Source organism: Fusarium verticillioides, chromosome 7 (genome assembly GCF_000149555.1).
Source record: "Fusarium verticillioides 7600 chromosome 7, whole genome shotgun sequence".
In the NCBI taxonomy this organism is placed as follows: domain Eukaryota; kingdom Fungi; phylum Ascomycota; class Sordariomycetes; order Hypocreales; family Nectriaceae; genus Fusarium; species Fusarium verticillioides.
Genome location: NC_031681.1, coordinates 1,489,369 through 1,504,613, shown reverse-complemented (window position 1 = coordinate 1,504,613; position 15,245 = coordinate 1,489,369). Strand labels below are relative to the sequence as shown.

At 51.1% G+C, this 15,245-nt stretch overlaps 4 protein-coding genes across 5 annotated transcripts; 2 read left to right on the top strand and 2 right to left on the bottom strand.

Annotated features, from left to right (window-relative positions):
* The first annotated feature begins 302 nt into the window (after positions 1-302).
* Positions 303-3,149, top strand: FVEG_07014 (CPA1 family monovalent cation:H+ antiporter). Of its 2 annotated transcripts, XM_018895496.1 has the most exons (5): positions 303-708; positions 768-800; positions 862-1,008; positions 1,071-1,727; positions 1,780-3,149. In XM_018895496.1, the coding sequence occupies exons 1-5, from the start codon at positions 666-668 to the stop codon at positions 2,829-2,831; spliced, it is 1,932 nt and encodes a 643-aa protein (XP_018752775.1). In that variant the 5' UTR covers positions 303-665; the 3' UTR covers positions 2,832-3,149. The 2 variants fall into 2 exon arrangements, with proteins under 2 accessions (XP_018752775.1, XP_018752776.1); XM_018895497.1 differs by having other exon boundaries at positions 768-1,008.
* Positions 2,957-8,498, bottom strand: FVEG_07013 (chromatin modification-like protein VID21). Its single transcript, XM_018895495.1, has 4 exons — positions 8,116-8,498; positions 7,886-8,038; positions 4,545-7,794; positions 2,957-4,492 (listed from the first exon to the last, which is right to left on the bottom strand). The coding sequence occupies exons 1-4, from the start codon at positions 8,175-8,177 to the stop codon at positions 3,377-3,379; spliced, it is 4,581 nt and encodes a 1,526-aa protein (XP_018752774.1). The 5' UTR covers positions 8,178-8,498; the 3' UTR covers positions 2,957-3,376.
* A 1,094-nt stretch (positions 8,499-9,592) lies between these two features.
* On the top strand, positions 9,593-13,935 carry FVEG_07012 (hypothetical protein). The gene is made up of 2 exons (XM_018895494.1): positions 9,593-10,917; positions 10,979-13,935. Exon 1 carries the CDS (start codon positions 9,656-9,658, stop codon positions 10,721-10,723), a length of 1,068 nt encoding a protein of 355 aa, XP_018752773.1. The 5' UTR covers positions 9,593-9,655; the 3' UTR covers positions 10,724-10,917; positions 10,979-13,935.
* FVEG_07011 (hypothetical protein) lies at positions 10,910-15,040 on the bottom strand. Its single transcript, XM_018895493.1, has one exon. The coding sequence runs from the start codon at positions 14,515-14,517 to the stop codon at positions 11,065-11,067; it is 3,453 nt and encodes a 1,150-aa protein (XP_018752772.1). The 5' UTR covers positions 14,518-15,040; the 3' UTR covers positions 10,910-11,064.
* Between the last annotated feature and the right edge of the window lie 205 nt (positions 15,041-15,245).

The window sequence follows — 15,245 nt, the reverse complement described above, 5'->3', positions numbered from 1 at the left end:
TCATGACAACTTCAGAGTGGAATAATCTTACATCATCTTTCTCTTCAGTGTTGATAGAATCCATATGGGAGAATGTAATTTATAGTTGACTCCCTATCGACCAGGATATGTCTTCGAATTTGACAACTTGATCTAGATGTGAACAGCTCGGATTGGTAACTAGGTAGGTAATATCCTTTGCATCAAAGGTGAGCCAATCAGAGTCTTGGTCTGTTGAAAGCTGTCGCCTTTCATCTGGTTGTACCTGTACCTATCTTAGCTGCTCAGTTGGCCCACCTTAACCTTACACTTCAGGTACCTAGCTTAGTTCCATTACACCTTAACCTTGGGTTAGTAGTACTTGGTTATCCCCTCTAGTTAACTTCCAATCGCATTACCCAGACCAGGGCACGCCAACTTGTTCCCTCCAACATTCGCTATTTTGCTGCCTGGACTCTTCTTTCGTGTCGACGTCGTCAGCAGCAACTAAATCTACGGCAATTCGTCCTGCGGTTCCAATACCGCTTCCTCTCGATACTCGTGCTCCCTTGCGAATGTTCCAGTGTCGCAGCTTACGAGGCTCGCGCGAAGGGTTTCCCACTTGATCTGAACGATCGCGACGGCTTTAAATTATCGCAAACAGACCGAGCGAGACCGGACACGGACACGGAGACGACGCAAATACAATGGCTTCCGCAAAGCTCGTCGGAATGGGCTTCCAGCTCCTTAGTACGCTATTCATCACCTATCTCTGGTTCCGCAACGTGAGACTGACGAATCGAACATAGAACGAGCGACCGACGAAGAGAGCGATCCTGAGGGTGCGTTTTCCCATTCGAAAAGAGACAATTCACCACAAGATATACTGACGATGGCCTCCAGAGGGCGACTCTGCCCAGAAGGAATTGTTCGCGGCGTGGGCGCTCTTCATCTCGATTATGCTGCTCATCATTGCTTTCTTCACAAGCTATATGCTGCAGATGAAGAAGGTTACTGCTATACACGAAACGGTTATATCAATCTTTGCTGGTGCGCTCCCTGAATTCAAAAACCGGGGATCAATGGCTTACATACATGTCTTCTCCTTGTAGGAATGGTTGTCGGGCTTGTCTTGATGATAGCTTCTGGCGACTCTATTCGCAACATGATCAGTTTCGACTACCAAATCTTCTTCAACCTTCTTCTGCCGCCTATTATCCTATCCTCGGGCTATGAGCTACATCAGGCCAACTTCTTCCGCAATATTGGCACCATCTTGACCTTTGCCTTTGCTGGCACCTTTCTGTCGGCTGTCGTTATTGGCCTGATCCTGTACATCTTTACACTCCTCCCCGGATCGTTGGGCATGACTTTTGTCGATGCGATTTCCGTGGGCGCAACTCTCTCCGCTACTGACCCTGTCACTATTCTCGCAATCTTCAACACCTACAAGGTTGACCCCAAACTGTATACCATCATCTTTGGAGAGTCGATTCTCAATGACGCTATCGCCATTGTCATTTTCGAAACTGCGCAGAAGTACAAGAAGGGCGAGGCTGCTAATCTTGGCATCGTCAGCTTCTTCGAAGGCACAGGAATCTTTCTGCTCGTCTTCTTCTGCAGCATGTTTATTGGCTTCATTGTTGGCGTGGGCACTGCTTTGCTGCTCAAGTTTACCTACCTTCGCCGTATTCCCAAGATTGAGAGTTGTTTGATCGTCTTGATCGCCTACGCCACTTACTTCTTCTCTCACGGCCTTCATATGTCTGGTATGTCGCTCCAGTCCTGGCTTGTGCTGCACACATTCTAATTCCCATGCAGGTATCGTGTCGTTACTTTTCTGCGGTATTACACTCAAGCACTATGCCTATTTCAACATGTCACGCCGCACTCAACTCACCACCAAGTTCATCTTCCAGATCTTATCGCAGTTGTCTGAGAACTTCATCTTCATTTACCTGGGACTGGCTTTGTTCACAGACAACAACCTCTCATTCCAGCCGCCTCTTATCATTGTCACCATTCTGGCTGTCTGTGCTGCCAGATGGGTCGCTGTATTCCCTTTGTCCAAGGCTATTAACTGGTTCATCCGATATCGCGCCAGCAGACGCGGCCAAGAGGTTGGCGATGAGCTGCCTTATAACTACCAGGCCATGCTCTATTGGGCTGGCCTCCGTGGAGCTGTCGGCGTTGCGCTGGCTGCTCTGCTCACCGGCGACAACGCGCCCGCACTTAGAGCTACTGTTCTGGTTGTTGTCGTGCTTACTGTCATCATTTTTGGTGGTACGACCGCTCGAATGCTTGAGATCCTGGGTATTCGGACCGGTGTTGTTGAGGAAGTTGACAGTGACGATGAGTTCGATATCGAGACCTTTGGCGGAGGCCTTCAGGTCAAGCGTTCAGGAACGGGGATCGGATATAATCCTCGCCGGAATGGCAGCGTTGCCCTTGGCAGTCTCGAGGCTGGCCAGTCTGCTAGTTATGTCTCAGGCGCCTCGTCTCCGCACACTGGTGGCCGCCCTGCTAGCAAGAGTCGAAAGAACTCTATCCCAGAGCGATCCGATCTCCTTCGCCATAACGACGATTCCGACATTGGTAGTGATATTGACGTCTCCGACCTGCCCCCGCCAGCGCGACGATCACCACTGCCACGGGCTAGCACAGCTCCTCCATCTCGAGTAGACAGTGCATATGCAACTCCCACGGCAGAGGCCCCTGGTGGCCAACCTATAACAGCAACCAATGCCCTCCGACAACTCTGGTCCTCGGAAGATCCGGCCAGCGTGTTCCACCATCTAGACGAGGACTTCATCAAGCCCAGGCTACTGCTCCAAGGTGATGGCTCTAGGGGCGGGCACGGTGGACCAAGCTGAGTGAGACATAGTGAATGATGGATATTCATGAGATTCCCGCGTCGAGGCGGGCTGTATCATCTTATGTGCATGAACGGCGTTGGGTTTCATTAGTATAGACATGGCATGGATGTTAAGATAAATGATGTGTTTATTCTATCTTCTTGTGCTCGTATTTCCTATTCATCGTCTCACTTGTGGATGCGCGACACGGTGAACACTATTGCATATGAGGGTGGTGTGTTTTTTTAATCGCCTTGAACAGACGATGACTTCGAGGCTTAGCGTAATGACACGCCTATTTGACGCCTCGAAGAATTAATAAAATGTATCTACAGATGATCTCCAACTCATCACGAATATGCCATACTAACCATCCGTTGCTCATACATAAAAAGGGTAAGCAACTGTACAACCAGAACCAGAATGATGCCCTTTCTTTTTGCCTGCACGCTTTTTTCATGACAAGATCAACACCAATATTCATCGCTTCCCATGCACCAACCAAACCAGTGGTTCTAGAACCCAAACAAGAAACTTTCCTTTATTTTGCCCGTTTTGTACGATTAGCCTGCTGACGGTGTAGCACTGCCGCTTGCCTGTCTTTGTTGTTGCTGCTGAGCTTGTTGCTGCTGCTGAGCCTGGGCCTGGACCTGAGCTTGCCCTTGCTGCTGTTGTTGAGGCTGCTGTTGTTTTGCTTGTTGATGTTGGTGAAGCTGTTGGTGTTGTTGCCCAGGGCTACCTGCTTGACTTGCCTGCTGCTGTTGCTGTTGGCGAAGCAGCGCAGCGTATTGATGAGGGCTTGTCGTAGCGGCGATGCTAGCAGCAAGTCCGCCCTGGCCGTTCGCCGTACCAGCAGCAGAGTTCATAGCAGTACGCTGAGCCATCATAAGGCGTGTCAGGTGCTCTGTTGCCATTTGGCGAATCTGATCAGGGGGTAGTGTCGGGTTCTTAGTGCGAAACTGGGCCTCGAGTTGAACAAGCTGAGCGGCAATGCTAGGAGGGAGCTGTGCTTGTGGTCGTGGGGCTATTGAGCCAGCAGGACCAGCCGGCATATGAAGACCATTGGCCTGTGGCGAACCGAGATTACCGGAGTTGAACTGTGCCATCATAGCCTGGGCGTTATTTATGAAGTTCTGCTGGTTCATTGTATTCGCCCCATTGATGCCGTTAACACCATTTCGCATGTTCAAGGGGGGGCTCTGCTGGGAACCGTTCGCCCCTTGGCCAGGAGTGCCAGGGCCGCCTTGAGCGTGCTGCATCTGTGCCAGACGTTGTTGTTCAGAGATGCGTGCTGCCCGCATCATCAAGTTGACGTCAGGCTGAGGATTGGGCATGGGCATGCGGTTGTGTTGTCCTTGCATTGCCTGCAATTGGGCTTGTTGCGCGCTGGTCATCTGATTAGGTGGAACGAGCCCGCCAGCCATTTGAGACGGGACACCGCTCATGCCATTGGGAACAGGAGATTGCATGGGCATTCTTGGACGAGCTTGGCCGGCGGCGGCGGCGGCAACAGCAAGCTGGTTAGGTACATTAAGTCGGCCAACACCATTCATGCCATTGGCTGCTGCCACGGCGGCAGCGGTAGCGGCAGCAACTTGAGCCGCATTTTGACCAACCTGCGCAGCTCCGGGAGTGCCAGCCATCTGAGCTGGACCTTGAGCCCTGGCTTGCAAGGCAGCCTGAGAGAGAGGATGTCAGCTTGGTACTTCTCTTCTAATGTGTAGAACTTACTCGTCTTTGAGCTTCTTGCCTTGACGCATACTGCGCCATCTTTTCTGCCAGGGCTTGGTCTCGCTCATGTCGCATGATGCTGTATTCTCTCGGTGTCTTGTTGGGGCGTTGTAATGCAGGATCATTGACCTTTTTATTGGCTGCATTCTGCGAAGCTGTGTGCTGTTGCTTCTGAGCAGCTGTCTCCCGTTTCTTCGCCAGCTTGCGCATTGCATCGAGAAGTGTGAGGTGCTTCTGATTCCGTCGTCTCTCCACTCTGACGGGAGTCGATGGGGGGCGTCTCCGTCCAGGCGTAACTGCGCCATTGGCTGGGTTAATTTGCTGTGCCACGAGCTGGTTTTGCTGTGCAATGAAATTCTGGGCCGCGGTGATGCGTCCTGTGTAGGCTTTGAAGTATTGGGTCTTGGACATATCGGCTGGAAGTCCTTCGAGAGAAATCCATCTCTCGAAACATTCCCATGGGGACCGTCTCTCGGCACCCGAAGTAAAGCGAGATTTGGGCGCCAGCATGCTGGCAATAAGGGACCAGTTGTAAGAGTATTCCCGGACAAGGTTTCGAAGTTCGTCGTCCTCGTTGATTGTCCACTGTGAGGGGCTTCTGCATTCGAAGAAGCTCTGTAATGGCATCGGATATTCCGAGGGCGGTCGGAACTGATGCCCAACATAGAGGCGATCGCGGATATGCTTCATCTCGGGGTTAAATAGGGCCACCTCGTCTGTAGCCGGGGGTAGAGGAAGGCTGGGTGAAGGTTCGCTGCTGACAAAACCAGCCTCACCTTCGTCATCCGAGTCCTCGTTCTGGTAATCATATCGGCTGCGTTTCCTTGGGGGACCATCTGAAACCAGCTTCATGTGGCCTTCGACATACTTGCTCAGTGGTAGAGCGGGCCGTCGCCAATGAGCATCAGGATCCCACTCAGGGCCTGTAAGGTCAAATTTGGGAACCTGGAGAGGCTTTCCAAACATAGGTAGCTCCTCCAGAAGTTGGTCTGCAGCAGCTGTTCGACGAAGTCCGAAGATAACGTCGTCATCTTGCAGAGAGAAGATGGCGGACGGTGCTATCGTCTCTGGAAAATCTTCAGTTAAATCATCCAGGTTGTCAATAGACTCGACATCTCCGCTTGAGATGAGATCAGGTGTGAGTTGGTTTTCGCCCTCAACATCAGCCATCGAAAGGTCAGGGGCAGGCTGGGTCTTCGGAGGTATCACAGCAGAAACCTGCATCAGTTTTCGTTCTTCGGGGGTAGACTCGTGCCATTCTGCGCAAGCATATGCAAGGTTTTTTGCAACAGCCCTTTTCCATTTGCGTTCTTCTCGGAAATCAGTTCGCATCCATTTCATTTCCTGGAGCATGACATCCCAGTGTGACGGGGGGCGTGTTGGCTCAGGGCAGCGCTTGGGTTGTCGTAGAGACCATTTGTCATGCTGTTGTAGGTGGTATACCCTGCGCAGAACTTTGCAAGCCTGATGGTCCTGAATGGCAAGATTGGCGTCAGGGGTAGTCACGGTCTTGTTGGCTGTGTATAAGATCTTCTCTATGGGCTGCATCCAGGAGGAGCTGCCAGCGAATCCCTGGACGAAAAGGGGAGTGTAGTAGTCCTCGGTCGGTATGATAGGATCGCGCTGGCTGGCCACTATCGACCGTTCATCTAATTTCTTGGATTGCTTTCCGAAAACAACAGTTGAGGGCTGGCTTCGTGACCTCTGCCTTTGATGAGCAGAGATGTGGCGATGTCTTAAGCTTGGCGATTTGGGCGTCGAAGTCAAGGGGGTTAATTGGTTGTCCAGGCTTTTGTTGGTCGAAGTGTGCTCTAAGGATGGGGTTTGTCGAGGAGTTTCACCGACGATCTCGCTGACTGACTTTGGGCGCATGGCCCCCGAGGAAACCCTGGTAACAGCGCGCTCAACCTTTGGGGGGGACTCTTTGGATGCCGACTCCGCAGGTACAGTGGCAACATCAGAAATGGGGGTCGGCGTAGGTGTTGACGGGGCTTTCTCGGTAGCCTGTGTACTCCCATCTGATTTGACTTCCTGACTTTGAGTTTGAGCTCGAACGGTTGTTATGGGCTCAGGGACATCCACATCCATCTGCTCAGGGGGCTCCTCCTGACTGTCTGGAATCTCTTTAATGCCTGGCACTTCCTCTGAATTCTCGGATGCGTTGACTCGTGCTATATCGATATCAGATTTAGCCCGAGTACTGTCTTCTTTGACTTGTTCGTTAGCATCGAGTGCAATCGGTTGAATAACAACATCATTGGCACCCGACATATCAACATCTTCTGAAACTGGCGCTACAGTGACGGGTTTTGTCTGGTGACTAGTGCTCGCTACTGTTGCCGCTACCTCCGTCGCAACACTCGATCGTATAGATTCCTGCAGCAATTGAGCTTCAGCAGAGTCGGGGGGTGCTTCCAGCACACGATTCTGTATGTCTTCGCTCAAAGGAGCATCAACATCGTCACTCGTTTCTTTCTCATCATCTTTCCCATCAGCTCTCTTGTCCATCTCATCCTCGGTCGGTTTCTCTTCAGCTGGCTCCACAGACTGTGGTCCTTCGTGCTCTGGACTTGTGTCTGTCGAAGCATCGTCGTGAACCGCGGGCGTAGTTGCGCTTTGTGCAGTTGAACCAGGCGAAGACAGGGCGTCAGGCGCACGAGCGGCATCTGTGGGTGGCTTGACTGTCAACGCGGCACCTCTAGCATCAGACGAAGTACTGGCCCCTCGACTTGTTTTCTCCGCCGTTAGTGCCCCTGATCCAGCATTCTCTCCCTTTGTCCCCGATTCAAAGCTAACTTGAGGCTGGCGTGGTGCAGGCGTGTCTGATACCTCTGAGGCATTGGGTATACCCTCCACTTTTGGTTTTAGATTTGCATTGATGCCAGTAGCGGTTTGGGTAATAGGACTGGTCGTCGGTGTCGGATCTACAATTGCATCCTCAGGTAGGGGCACAGGCTGGCTTGTCGGCGTAGGAAGAGAGCTCGCTTTGTCGGTTGTAGTGGGATCCGTCGAAGGCGGAGGACTCGGCGTTCGTTTTGGAGATGCATCGCTAACTTTGGGAGGTGGGTAGGTTCCATTATATTGTTCTTTGTCCTGCACACTCGCAGTCTTAGGTTTGCTCGCATCCTCGAGCGTCCGTTTCGGTGTGGGCTCGGGCGCAATGAATACGGATTTTGCCAGAGACTTTTTGAAGAGTTCGAGCGAGATTGTTGGTCTCGCTGGGATACTGGCTTCGTTCAGCGTCTTGCCTCTGTATCCATGTTAGTATAGTATATACATTGGCAGGCCGACACGCGCGCAAATCAATTTGGAAAAACGCGCAATAATATCGCAGGACGTACTGGATGATATCGTTGGCTTGCAAGAACTGCCATTCCGCTGGTGTTGTGGTCGGCGCGTCGGGGTTGGTCAAGACTGGGTGTGGGAGACCCTCGGACTGTGTCGCAACTGCGAACAGCTCGCGCAGCTTGCGCTTCCGCGACGTCACAATTGAACTGAGGCAGGTTAGCAGCCCGAAAAATATATCTTGACGATCGAAAATTTTTGCTCTTTCATCTGAGACTATACTGACCTGCACTCATTGCGCTTTGTTTGAAGCAGCCTTGATAGATCGGCGGCTCCGACCTCAGTCATAGCATCGACGGCCGCGACATCCGTTTTTGGACGAAACGGACGTTGCAAAATATTATTCTTGAGCGCCTGAGATGAATACAGGTGTATTATACGATGAAAGACGCTGTTGTTGATTGTTTTTGGGGTGTCGTTGTTGAAGGCGACGTCGCTGGAGGGCGTCAAAATTTCTGTCTCTGGGGAGACGATAAACGGGCGGTTTGTTGGTGGTTTACAGCTTAATGCGCTGAAAGCAGTGGAGCCTAGTTAGAGCGTGAGTGCACGGGGGGGCGGTGGGCGCTGTAGGCTGGGGAAAGTGTCGGGGAGGGGGATGTTGGTTAATGGTCCCGTCGGGCTTGGGGGGCAATCAAACAGCTGGAGGCGTCAGCGAATAGTGGGTGACGAGCCAGCGGTGGGTGGGAGAGGGAAGAGCAAGGTTTAGGATAAGGCTAAGATTAGAAGGAGGAGAGACAATTTGTTATCCCAGAAAATACCATGATTCGTGATCAATTGATAAGACTAATAACAGATTTCCTTACGCTTGCGGCGCCAACACGCTAGTGAGCATAACGCTAGTGAACAGAAAGGGGAATAGAATGGCAATGCACCCTTGTACATGCGCAGTACCAACCCAACCCAATTACGAGCCAACTACAGTACGAGCAGAACCTAGCAGAAACCAAAGAGAGTGAGTGACGAGTCCAGTACGTAACAAACCTACTGAATGCTGCTCTGTATTATGTCTATAGCAGCCATTTCTCGTAAATAAAATCCAAGTATAAATGGAAGCGCAAACCTAGAGCCTGTTACACTTTGACACATCATTCTTCTCTTGTTACTATGATCACTCAGGGCTGAAATCTCTCCTCCTCTTCTTATTCAGCACTGGTCTTGGCCTTGTTGAAATAAAAGGTTACTATCCGACAAGTTCCGGAGGAGGAGGTCCTGGAAAGTCTCATAATACGGCCACTCTATTTGCAATGTGGAACATAAGTACCTTGGCGAAGTGCAGAAAACTTGAAGATTGGAGACCTAGAAGTTTAAAACCAGAAGATGCCTCTGTATATACAAGACATCTAATTCTCAATGATAATTCAGGTATCTACGATGTTTCCTGTTGGACGGGGTTATTTTATACATTGGTACAAATGATACACATGGTACAGAGAAGATGCAGAATTGTTGGTTGGTACACGCCACAGTTAAAAGTGCATTAACCTGGGGGTGCGCCCAAGTGAGGGAGGAAAGAAAACTCGGGACCCCACTGTCGACAGACAAAGATATTCCAGTGGCCTTTTATGAAGCTTAGGATATTTATTGCAAAGCTTATTTTGACATGCTACGTTAAGGTGCTGTTTTCTTACTACCCCAGGGGCCGATTGAGCACCGCCACAAATATGGTGCGCCACAGTGCTGAGGGTGCCTGCGAGCTGACGTCTTTCAAAAATAATTCCATCTCTTCAAATGAACTTACACAGTTTCAAATAAAAACATCCGCCAAAATGTCCGAGCAGAACAAGCCTTCGGCTCCGCGCATAGCAATCAAGTTCGGCGCTACGTCGAGCAATAACAATTCGAAGAAGACATCAAAACCAAATCCATCCTCGTCCCTAGGGAAGCGGCCACGACCACACGCTTTGGGGGGCGCTTCCGACTCTGAGGATGATGATTATGAGCATCGAGGACGGCATGAGAAGATCACAGGCTTTGGGGTGGACGGAGCGGAGATGGAGCGCAAGGCCAAGGACTTGAGGACGGAAAAGAAGGAATATGTTTTGGCCAGACAGCCAAACCACGACTGGAGATCAGAGGCCAGAGCCCAGAGGAAGAGCAAAAGTTCGCTACCCGAGGAGACAAGAGCACAACAAAACAACGCAACCATCGAGACGGAACCTGCGGATCAGGACAAGGGAATCAAATGGGGTCTGACGGTTAAGGAAAAGGCTGAGGACGCCAACAAGGATGTTGGATCAGAGTCCAAGGAGAAGCCGATCTCGATTGATGACAACCTGAAAAAGCCACCGCCCAAACGAACAGCAGATGACGAAGCATTGGACGCTCTACTAGGCAACAAGGAGGACGACAAAAAGATCATCCATCCAACTGAAGAGGACGCCCGCCGTCACGACATCCAAGGGGCAGGAGAGACCACGCTTGATGACTATGAAGCCATGCCAGTAGAAGAATTCGGCGCAGCTCTTCTCCGCGGTATGGGCTGGGACGGGAAAACTGGCGATAAAGTCAAGGAAGTAAAACGACGTCCGAACCGACTCGGTCTTGGTGGTACGGAGCTCAAAGGGGAAGAGGATCTCGGCGGATGGAATCAGGGCGGAAAGAAGAACAGACGGCCACGCTTGGACGAGTATCGTCGAGAGGAAAGTAAACGAAAGGAGGGTCGCTCCCATGAGGACAGTTACAAGCGTGAGCGTGAGCGTGAACGCGAGAGGGATCGAGACAGCAGGCATGGACATCGTGACCGTGACCGAGACCGCGACCACAACCGCGACCGTGACCGGAACAGAGACTACGACCGGCATCGGAGTCATCGGGACTACGATCGGCGACGGTAGATCAACCAGTCGCGAGTTCGCTATGAAAGCTTACTACCGGCTTCCTAAAACGACACAATAATACCTCTGCTCTGGGAAAGGGATCAATTCTTTCCAGAGATGCATTTTTACGTAGACCAAAAGTGATCCCAACTCAGAAGAAAACAAGAAGAAGGAGAAGAAGGACAAAGGAGATACTCAGACATTACAGAGAAGTAAGAATGACACTTTGATCGCGAAATTATACAGTTCAATAAGCTTACAGTGTGACTATAGTCTAAAACAAAGATCCTTGGGTATATGGTATGCGTTCAAAGACCACAGCAACCCAACGCCATGCACTTCCCCATGAGCAAACGATACTACCTTGCTGGCACGGTCAGTTTATCCAGTCCTTCATCTCCCCTGCCTGTCTTTGTGCTCTCCTCGGCATCAGCCAGCGATGTGAGGCGTTTTTCCTCCCTCGACTTCTTTGTCAAATTAAAGGACCTCCGAATCGACATACTTCGGTTTCGCTTGGATTTTCCTCCACCACGACCTCGGTCTCGATCTGGGTCTACCACATCTTCGAGGGCCTTTCCCTGTTTGAGCGCTTCCAGAGATCTCTTGGCAACGTCCACGTCTTCGAAAATGACTTCCGTGTCAAGGAGAACTCGATCAATCTGTCCCGCTATGCCTCGTTGCTTCTCCAAATCCTGGATCTTCTCTCTCAACTCATCCATTATATGCCATCCCTCCATAACTTCCTTTTCTAACTGCTTTCGCTGGTCTTCTGGGAGCGCATTATACTCCCTCTGCCCTTGGACAATGCGAGCCCGGCGGATGTATTTCTGGGGCGTCTTGGACCGCTCAGCCTGCTTCACAACGCCTTTGAGTGTGTACCCAATCGGGCCAACAATAGCAGAGAGGTTTTTGAGGACCAAGCCTGTCAATCCCATACCTGTGCCCTTGACGAATCCAATCGGTCCATTTTCTTTTGCTCCACGGAACGGCAGGCGAACTACTCCTGTGAAGCCATCGTAGACTCCATACGCAAACTCATGCCGGGCCGCCCGGAGGCCAGAATGGAAACCTGTCACTCGAATGGGACGTCGTACCGTATTGTCGCCATAGAGTCGAGGGGCATTGTGAAAACCTTGTGCGAGTGCCATCGAGAGGTCCACGGGCGCCTTGGCGATGGCAGTAGCTGTCCTTTCCACACCGCTCGCTATGTCGCCCACGTATTGACCTCCGGTGTCCCCAGCTGTCGTCTCAGTGTGCAACGAGGCAGCATCCACTGGGTCATCAGAGTCCGCCGGATTGTGTCGTGTTATGTTGTTGCCCGACTTCTTAGATTTCCTAGCATTCCTCTGATTCTTCTTCTTGCTGATTGTTCTTGTTCTTTTTACCCAATGGTAAGGAACGCTTGCAACGCCGTGAAATGCTTCACCGACTGTGCCAGCTATGGATCCGGCAATTCCTGTGACAGGTTCCCCGGGGCCTTCAAAGTCATTCCATTCCACATGCCTGAGAAGTCTCAGGCGCTTCCAGGTCAACAGGCCGTTGTCCACTAGGATGTCGGCAGCCAATGCACCCAGTTTAATATTGGTGTTTTTCAACTCCCAAACGGCTGTGTGATCTTTGAGGAGGGAGCATCGCAAGAGACTCGGGCTTCTTAAGTTCAGCTGCCTGTGAAATTCTTTGACGGCATTAACAGCGCCATCGCCCTCCTCTGCGATTCGTTTGGCGATTGCTCCAGCGGCATCCCTTGCCTTGTCAGTAAGACAAAATTCAATGCCTTCAGCAAGCTTTTCGGCATTCAGGTGTTTGTATGGCACTGGTACCGGTCCAACATTTGCGTTGCTCACCATCTTACCCCAAAAGTTTTGGTCGCCGAAGAAGGGAACGATCATTGTAGGCTTGCCACATTTGAGCGCAATGGCTGTTGTTCCGGCGCCTCCGTGAATGACGCATGCTTTGACTCTCGGGAAAAGCCAGTCATGAGGGGTGTTGTCGAGCATGAAGATATTCTCTGGAACATCGTCACCACCAAGTCCACCCCAGCCCTTAGATACCAGGGCACGAACTCCAGCCAGCTCGACAGCTTTGAAGATCATTTGTGTGAATTTGTCTGCATCATCAACAACAATCGATCCAAATCCAATATAGATTGGAGTCTCCCCAGCTGCTAGAAATTCCCCCAGTTCCTTTGGTGGCTCAAAGGTTGAAGCCAAGTCAAGAAATACGAAGCCAGCCACGTCAACCTCGCTTCCCCAGTCTTGTGGCTTCGGGACAAGACCCGGTGACCACAAGTATGTGAATGGCACATGCAGGCGATATGTTGCACCTGGAGCCCAGAGGGTCGAGACGGGATCTAGAGCTAAAGTCTTGACACGAAATTCGTTGACCAGATCTCCCAGGCCTTGCCATACCATCATCTCGACTAGGGGATAAGAGATGAAGTTTGTATATCCAGGGTCCACATTGGAATTCTTGATGCTTGCCAAGGGATGAGGGAAAGCTTGTGTAGGCGTGTAAGGAAAAGTAAACATTAAATGAACAGGAATCCCAAGTGCTTCGGCGCAGTGAATATGTGCAAAGCTTGGAGGATTGGCAATAATAACGTCCGCGACAAAAGGGTCCTTTTCGCCCATCATCTTTAGGTTCTGGCGGTCCGATTCGTCGTCTGTGGCATTGATACATGCTCGCCAGAACCCATCAAACATGGTGGCCATTGCGGCTCGCCGTCTCCCAATATCTCCAGCCTTGACTGTCTCAAGTGTTGGGATCAGACCTGGATTCTTGACCATAAAAGCCATGAGCTCTGATGGATCACCCCCAACAGAGAAGAACTCAAGACCAGAATCTTTTTCGACAAATTCGCGAAACGCTGGATGCGTGGCGATGCGTACTCGGTGCCCATAATCCTCTTTCAAAACCTTGCCTATCTTCAAGAAGGGTTGGGCATCTCCTCGTGAGCCAATAACCATGATCACAATGTTTAAGCGTGCTTGAGGACTGGGATCTGCAACAGCTGTCGAAGAAGATGACCGGCGTGGGCTTTCAGGAATTTTGAGAGTTGACACATTGTCCGCCTGTTCGGCCTTTGCGGGAGTGACCTTGTTGACAGCTGCACCCAAAGCCTTAGTCAAGTATCCAGTGCCTGCAGTCTCGTTGACCGTGATGCGCAAGCGACCATCCTTTTTGACCTTGCCGGATGTTTGGTAGTTCTGATTACCAATGTTGAAATGGCCGTATTTATCGTCATCATGGCTCGCCTTCCCGCTTGTTTTCTCGCCTGCTTTCTTCTTGTGCTGACTATGGTGGGATTCCTGCTGGCTGGTTTGGAGTTCATCCTCGCCAGCCGATGCTACCGAACTATCACTTGAGCTGAGCCTCGGGTCCTCTGGTGCTTCCCAGATCGCCTTGTTCAAATATGAGGTGCCAGCTCTGGCTGGGCCGGGACGAAAGTAGGAACGGTGGTGATGATCGCGCCGTGGCTGCTCAGTCTGCCAGGACTTGGTCGGTCTTGGTCGACTCTTTTGGGCTGGCAACTTCTTAGGTGAGATTGAATCGTTTGCGGGTGGCAGATGTACAGGCTCTGATTTGACTTGTGTTTGTTGAACGCCGTGGCCAGGGTCGATGTTGTCCTTTGGGCTTCGCGGCGACTTGGGGCTTTCGGGGGACTGTACTGAGGGTGGGATAGGAGCAGGGTAGGCGACATCCCCATGTGTATCTGTGATTAGTGTTGTAGATTGCTGTCCATCGTCATTGTGATGGTGTTGCTCTGATACTTCAAGTTTGAGCCTGTTGGGGTCTTGTTGTAGAGAATCCATGGCGCTATATGGGCAGTTCCTCTCGTCTTTCAAAGGTTTTTGTGATGTATTTCTTGAGTTGTGCCAGAAGGAAAGTTGCTTGGATATGGACAATTGAAGGGTATATCGTGAAGTCCGCTGTGACGAACTGGCGTCGCTATCGTGTCACAGAGTTGTTCGCAAACTTGGCGGTACGGTATGTTAGTTGCTACCGGAGTCGCGAATAGCAGCCCATGATTTAGAGGCGTGCAGTGTAAAAAAGGGTGAAAGGGTGAAAGAAAGAAATGAAGAATCTATGATCGGGGGCAAGGCAGCACGAAGTGTCATGAACAAATTCCGAGCCGTCCCGTTCCAAGAGTTGAGGCGTCCCCCGTCGTCACGAGGTGGTGACCTTACCTTATGGGCCTCTTTGATGTCCAATGTCAATGCTCCTTCCCAAATTCTGGTTGAGACTTGAGAATGATACAATGATGTCACTTGCCGTGTTATCCACAGCGGAACCCCTTGACGTTCGGGGGTTTTGGGCCTTTTAGCTGCTTTTGCTCCGCAAGACTAAGGCTAAAAGAATTGATGGGGTCACACAAGGTCTCATTCAGAACAAGGAACAGGCGAAGAATCGTCGATGATGCACCGCTAATTTAGTCCTCTCGGGACAGATGCCGCGTTTCAAGCTTCAAAAGGGCTGCATTTATGCTTATGCGTTGCATCGCATCGCATCAAATCGCATCGTCAAGTAGGTAGGTGTCTAC

What these genes read in the sequence shown, in the direction of transcription:
- FVEG_07012 (XM_018895494.1), top strand. Translation starts at nt 9,656, where the DNA reads ATGTCCGAGCAGAACAAGCCTTCGGCTCCGCGCATAGCAATCAAGTTC.
- FVEG_07014 (XM_018895496.1), top strand. Translation starts at nt 666, where the DNA reads ATGGCTTCCGCAAAGCTCGTCGGAATGGGCTTCCAGCTCCTTA. An exon ending in AATGGGCTTCCAGCTCCTTA is followed by an intron (nt 709 to 767) that starts GTACGCTATTCA and finishes AATCGAACATAG; the next exon opens with AACGAGCGACCGACGAAGAG. An exon ending in TCACGGCCTTCATATGTCTG is followed by an intron (nt 1,728 to 1,779) that starts GTATGTCGCTCC and finishes ATTCCCATGCAG; the next exon opens with GTATCGTGTCGTTACTTTTC.
- FVEG_07011 (XM_018895493.1), bottom strand. Translation starts at nt 14,517, where the DNA reads ATGGATTCTCTACAACAAGACCCCAACAGGCTCAAACTTGAAGTATCA.
- FVEG_07013 (XM_018895495.1), bottom strand. Translation starts at nt 8,177, where the DNA reads ATGACTGAGGTCGGAGCCGCCGATCTATCAAGGCTGCTTCAAACAAAG. An exon ending in ACAAAGCGCAATGAGTGCAG is followed by an intron (nt 8,039 to 8,115) that starts GTCAGTATAGTC and finishes AACCTGCCTCAG; the next exon opens with TTCAATTGTGACGTCGCGGA. An exon ending in GGCAAGAAGCTCAAAGACGA is followed by an intron (nt 4,493 to 4,544) that starts GTAAGTTCTACA and finishes CCTCTCTCTCAG; the next exon opens with GCTGCCTTGCAAGCCAGGGC.